This window comes from Eptatretus burgeri, chromosome 12, assembly GCF_056783735.1.
Source record: "Eptatretus burgeri isolate ZD-2024b chromosome 12, Ebu_testis_v1, whole genome shotgun sequence".
Lineage (NCBI taxonomy): Eukaryota > Metazoa > Chordata > Myxini > Myxiniformes > Myxinidae > Eptatretus > Eptatretus burgeri.
This window is the reverse complement of record NC_140972.1, coordinates 61,341,070-61,347,819: the sequence shown is the minus strand read 5'-3', so window position 1 is coordinate 61,347,819 and position 6,750 is coordinate 61,341,070. Positions and strand designations below refer to the sequence as shown.

At 40.8% G+C, this 6,750-nt stretch overlaps 1 protein-coding gene across 1 annotated transcript in view; it reads right to left on the bottom strand.

Annotated features, from left to right (window-relative positions):
• Window positions 1–308: 308 nt before the first annotated feature.
• Window positions 309–6,750, bottom strand: part of LOC147015728 (phosphatidylinositol 4-kinase type 2-alpha-like) — a 32,225-nt gene continuing 25,783 nt past the window's right edge. Inside the window, exons 7-9 of the mRNA XM_085848209.1 lie at window positions 2,774–2,907; window positions 2,272–2,331; window positions 309–2,170 (exon numbers count right to left, since the gene is read on the bottom strand). Of these exons, the coding sequence (XP_085704335.1) occupies window positions 2,018–2,170; window positions 2,272–2,331; window positions 2,774–2,907 (347 nt within the window). The 3' untranslated portion in view covers window positions 309–2,017. The remainder of the gene's footprint in view (window positions 2,171–2,271; window positions 2,332–2,773; window positions 2,908–6,750) is intronic.

The following is a 6,750-nucleotide window of genomic DNA, read 5'->3' as shown; positions in this document are numbered from 1 at the left end:
GATGTTGCAATACAACGTGGTTTTTTTTTTTGGTTTTTTTTTACTTGCCCAAAGTATTCTGCACCACCGTGCCTGGTCACCTGGAAACGATATACAATTAACAAAGCATTGGCAGATCTGCTTAGCCAGAAATAATGGAAACAGTCAGAATCAAGGATTGCAAGAGCATCAAGTGAAACGAAGTGGAGAACAGCGACACTAGGACCTCCATATACTGTCGAGAGAACACATGAGCAATCTCATCCAGCATTGCACATGCATCATACTTATACACTACCTGAGCTTCATCAACAAGAGAGAAAAGCAGGTCATCGTCAGGAATTTATTGTGGGTTTTTTTAATAACTACACATGGCAGATCAAGCAAAGTGTATTTGGTTAAAATTTCATTATGCAAGTTACTTTAACAATGCTGTATGAATGAGTAGTATTTTCATTTAGATGAGACTAACAGATAAATGCCAAAAGGAATAAACAAAAACCAAAACTGGCAACCGTTTATCCAATCGAAAAATGGAGTCAGGAAGACGCTATGTTGGGTTTTGGAAAGAAAAGAGAAAAAAATAGCTTAAAGATTTGATGAAAGCATTTTGCACGAACAGCTATTTTGCAGCTTGGATTGATCACTTTCAAGAAATAAAAGCACAAGTGAAAGTGCAAGCAATGTGCCGTTCGTTATACAGTCTTTCCGACAGAATTCAAATCGACTTTCAAGTACAGGGACCCAATTACAATGGACCAAACGACTCAAAACGGGTCGGAGCACACAAACCGACCTAAAAAAAAAACGTAAACAAAAAAAGGTAAGTGCACACATACAAAATAAAACAAACAAAAAAAAGCTTCACTTAACCACAATAATTATGTGGTTCAAATGTGATGCATTATTAACAACACTAAAAATAATCAAAAAAATGCTTTCCCTGCAAAGTAGGAAAAAACCATTTGCAAGGAGAAATATGTTCCAACCAAGTGAGGGAAACCTTTAAAACGTCCAAACTCTCCTTCTATCAAACATCCAACAATCTTTCATCAGAGTGTAAAGTCAAATAAATTAATGATGAGCCAGCAAGTTCATTGGGTGCAAGAGTAGTTTTGCCACTACTTCCAAAAACGTCAATAATAACCTTGGCCCGAATCAAACCCTTTGTGAATGTGTTCACATAAAAGTACAAAGTTAAAAAAGCAAGTGACAATCAAGATAAACCGCTCGTGAGAATCGATTATTATTGGTCCAAAACCAATTTATTTGATGAAAGAAAATCAGGAGTGATTGGCAGTCAAGGGGAGGGAGGAGAAGGATGGGTGGGTGCGTGGGTGCAGGGCGGCAGAAACAAAAAACCCAAATAATAAATAAGATTACAGAACAAAGTACCGCATTCATAAACAAAACCTTCTCAACCGTAAATATCTACAGTGTTGAAATATCTACACATTCCTTAAGGATACCCTTCACTCATTGAATTACAGCACTTCCGTGACACAAGGGGAGTGGGAGGGTTGGAGGGGGAGGGTGGCAGGAGAGTTAATTCTTTCTTTTTTGTTGAAGTTCAAGTCCATGTATGGTAGTTTCCAAACAGAGATGCAGGTGCACTCTCTGGACCATGAGGTCTCCGACCAAAGGAACTTTAAAAAAAGCACCCCTCTCCCCTCTACCCCACTCCCTCCCCCACACCCACAAAATGAGAAACCGCCTTTATATAAAATTACAATTCATGTCAAAGCAAAATCATGGACACCTATAATCAGGGTTACATTAGGTATTTCTCAAAATAAATCTGTTTGGCTTTCAAAAGATACTTCCTTTGGAACCCCATGCACGAGTAATACACAAGGGATTTTGTTTCATGCAGTACAGGCTTATTGGTTTTTTTTGTTTATTGTGTTTTGCTTTGGAAGTGGAATTCTCATTCCTGAGCAGTTGTGCGCTAAACATACATTCCACAAGATGGGTATTACATGGTGAAAACATTCCTGGTGGTCCCACAGAACCCGTGGAGATCGAGCCGAGGGCCGGGTTACCAGCTACTAAAGAATGGCCTTTGACTGGTTATTTTTTGAATGAAGTTTGGGCTTCTGGACCTTTCTGTACATTCCACCACCATAGACGGCATATTGACGAGTTCACAAGGAGTTTTGCCATCCTGCAAGGCCTGAGTAAGGTTCAAGATCTGGAAAAAGAATAACATTCATTTAAAAGTAATTATTTATAGCAATATCCGATTTCGCAAAGCAATCCAAACTTTATGAAAAAATTGACTCGTGCAATTACCTGTCCTCTCATGACGGACATCTGCTTCTCAAATAAGATTTTGTCAAACCCTTTGTCCTCCTTTAACAAGAAAGATGCAAGGAAAACACGTGTAAGTGTGTGCCTGTGTACGCTTGTGGGGGAAGAGGGGGTTAATCATTAAAAATAAATAAGTAATTGCACTTTGATACAAAATTTGCATACAATACAAGCGGCGATCTTCCAACATCTTGCGCTCTCACACATGATCTTTGTCTATTCTCGGTGACTTTACGACCTTTCTAATATTTCCTATCTACCATCCTCACCTGTCTACATGATTCAAGTCTATCCGTATCCCTTCCTGTTGTTCTACCAAACAAATGGTTTGTTATAGTGACAAGGATATCAACACCAATAATGAGAAAAAAAAATTAATTATAATAATAATAATAAAACCGACCACATGGAACAAGGATAATGATAGATCTGATAAACCAACAATGACAACATATTAAAGGTGACCTTGACTTCAATGTCCCACCTTGAACAACTCCAACAGATCTTGACAAAGATCTTGGACAAAACCCATGTCTGTCGTCTTTGGAAGCACCAGTTTCCTAATCTCCTGTGAAAATGGCACCTTGGCTTGGCTTAGCCAAGACCAGTAGAATGGATCTGCATCGACAGAGAATTATGCAATCAGTTAACAAATAGAACGCTGAGCTATTACAGTTAACCTGCGCCCCTGCGGCTTGTGACATAGCCAGAAAAACAAATAATCACCATTAAAAAATGGATGCATCAGGGATAGTGACTAATCAGGTTATTCTGCTAATCATGCGAAACAACCAAATGGACTTTGATGAAACCATGTGCAGCAGCATAAACGAGAGTACAAAAACATAAGTCAACTTGCAACAGGGCTCAAAAATACATGGTTTTGGGGGGGGGCGGCGGTTGTGGGTGGAGTGAAATCAAAAGCAGTGGTGAAAAATTCCGAATATTGAAAGAAAAGTCACCCCACATATATGAATATGCATTATTGCAAGTTGAAGAGCATCCAAACAAGTTCGCCAAGTCGACGATATTTTGCATTCTCTGCTCCCCGAACGATTGATCGCGACCTGCTTGGCCATGTTTATTTACCACACTGAGCGTGAACAATAAATAGTCACACGAGCGCTTTGCAGCTTCACTGGCGAAAAAAAAAGCCGTCCGACTTCGGTCTCTCGCAAGCCAGCTGGTTGTGGGTTACGATACGGTATCTCACATGTTTGATTAAAGCATGGTGCATGCTGAAATCAGTATCACGATTCAGCGCTTTCCAATTCGACCAAAACAAAACCTGTGTCAACCATTAAGGAAATTTCAAAAGTGCCTTCGAGCTCACCTTCTAAAAGAAAGACAGGTACATCTATCGTCTATACCAAAAAGAAGCAGCCTGTTTCCAACGAAAGCACTACATTAGTGTGGAAGCAGGACTGGATTGGAATGCCACGAACCAGTGATGGGAGGTTGCAAATACACTGCATGGCCTACTGTGGCACACTGTGCACCGACAACTGAAAATAACCCCCAAAACAAAGTAATATCCCTCGAAAAAATTAAGCTCGACAGTTTTTGTTTTCTCAATAAAAAAAAAAACTCCCTCAGAAAAAAACAAAAAAATATTTTGAGCCCTGACTTGCAATGTGTTAAAGACAAGCATTAATAATCATTTATATTAACCCTTTCAACCCGGGCGGCCATTTTACCAGTCGCTATTCAAACTCATGCCTGATGTTGGCTTCATGGTTAGGGTGGTGGGCTTGGGATCGTAGGGTCCCGAGATCAAATCCTGCTTGGCCATTGAATTGTTACCAGGTGGGGTTGACTCAGCCTGTTATCCTTCCGAGGTCAGCAAAGGGCGTTCCAGCTTGCTGGGATAATTTAGCCATTTGAGTATCCTGTGGCGGAGTGGCGACCGAGCCGGGATTGTACCCAATAGCCCAGGAGACTGTACAGAGTGTCGGTGCTGCCGAAGCAGAGTACAGAGATATGACAGAGGTAAATAGACACCATGATTTTTAAAGAATTTATTTATTGAACATTTGAAGTACATCTGATCCATTTTTAGCTTGCCTGTTCGAAGAAGAGAGCGATAGCAATACCGCCGGCGTGAGCGTCAGCATGAAAATGTTAAAGTTTTTGGTGCAAGTTATTTTTTCCTTTCTAATGTTTTTATCTACCACTATTTTTTATACGCCCGATATATATATATATATATATATATATATATATATATATATATATATATATATATATATATATATATATATATATATATGTCGGGGCATATTATGTGATTCCGGTCATCCGTCCGTTCCTGTCAGCACTCTAACTCCCAAAGTTTTCAACTTTCACGTTTCATATTTGGTACATAGGTACAGACTGTGGAGACGGTGTGTCGCGACATACGTTCATCATCTAAAGTGGTAGCCATGGCAACCAGGATGCTGTTTTCCGTCCGTTCCTGTCCGCACTCTAATTCCCAAAGTTTTCAACTTTCACATTTCATATCTGGTACATAGGTACAGACTGTGGAGACGGTGTGTCGCGACATACATTCGTCATCTAAAGTGGTTGCCATGGCAACCAGGATGCTGTTTTCCATGTAGTTGCACAATTCTGTATATACCTTCTTGTTTGGGCGTATATTGTGCTCACTTGTGCTCTTGTTACTGATTACAATATACAAATACATATATTGCTTTAAAATTATATGGATCAGACTTCACTGCAATGCTTTATAAAAAATATGAATTATTAGACGAGTCTTTTAAAAACGATAAATGTATAAACAGGCAAGCATTGGGTGGCTTTGACACCAACTCTGGTAATACACTCGTATTTGGTGGACTTTCCATTTGCAGATTTTAATGCTTTTCCTCTTTCAGGCATAGAACTAACAAGTTCTGAAATTTTCTCTTGTGGGATTTCTGCCCAGGCTTCATGCAAACGGGTTAGCAATTCTACCTTGATGTGGTTTCCTGGATTTCTTTTCCACACAGCTCGATCCAATATGGCCCAGAGGTGTTCAATGGGATTCTTGCCAGGAGACTGACGTGGCCATGGAAGTCACTTGATCCCACTTCTGTCCTACCATTCTTTGGTCTTTCTTGCAGTGTGGCGTGGAGCTCCATCTTCCATGAACAGAGTTTGTTTTTGACCATCTGACCAGTGGAGAAGACAGGGAGACGTCCATCCTCAAGTATAGAAATGTGTGTCGTAGTGTTGATGTCGCCAACACACTCCACAAGCTCTGACTGACCAGTGCTCCAGATTGCTCCCCACACCATCACTGAAAAATCACCATGTTTAACAGTTGTCTGCAGTCAGTTCAAAGAAAAAAAACTTTTGACTGGGAAGTCTCCAGACCCATATGCATCCATTGTCAGAAAATTGAGCAAATTCAGACTCATCTGAAAAAATTACAGTTTGCCAAAACTCCAAGGGTATGTTGGCCATCTCATCAGCCCAGTTCTTTCTCCTTTGAATGTTGGCTGATCAAAGAAGAGGTTTTCTTCTAGCTGTTCTCCCATAGTAGCCCAGTTGATGAAGGTACCGCATGGCAGTTGTTGAGCTAACTTGGACCTCCTCTGCAACATCTGCTGCCTTGCAACGGGGAGTTTTCTCAATGGACCGCTTGACAGCTTGAAGACACCTTTCTGAGGGCCAAAATCAACCAGAACGGGAGGCTGTAGATTCCTTGCCTCTGCTGGTGAATTGCACAATCACCTGATTGACAGTAGAAAGCGAAATGCCAAGGTTCTGAGCTATCTGACGCTCGCCAACTCTACCTTCCGAATGGCCAACAATTTGTCCTTTTTCCTTCTGTCTTGTCTCTGTATGGTTCCAATGGATGGATTCAAACATCCATATACCTCAGCGGCCGGTTTACCAGCCGCAATTCATCCCTCTATATACCAAAGTGGACAGATTTTTCTCCAGAGAGTCCAGGGTGGGGCAGCCGAAAGTCCAAGGAACTCAGGGTTCAAAGGGTTAAAAAAAAAAGTGCTCTTTCCAAAATCAGATATAATTTCAAATCAAAAACTAGAGCGAAGTCGATGGCACGCCATCACAAATCCCCACACTTCCCACATAAAGCAAAGTTGAAAGATGGCAAAAGGTTCCACCAAGAATGACCGAAAATAAAATTTAGAGTTAAAATTATTCTCCCATTTTGACCTCTGTAACCCCAAGTCCCCACCACCGGGTCATGAACCTGGGGTCAAATCAGAAAAAAAAAGGTTACATATTTAATTTTAAAATGTGCCCGTAATTGCATTATTTGACCTTATGACCCCGCCCCAAGGTGCTGGATCAAAAATGATACCGCTCTTGTAGCACCTTCGTGCCACATGGTGATTATAACGACCAAATCTGGTGAATTTCAGCCCAACCATTAAGGGGCAGCTCGAGTGACGGACAGAAAGAGCCAATTAAAATATCCCCCCATTTTTTTCAAAAAGCATGGGG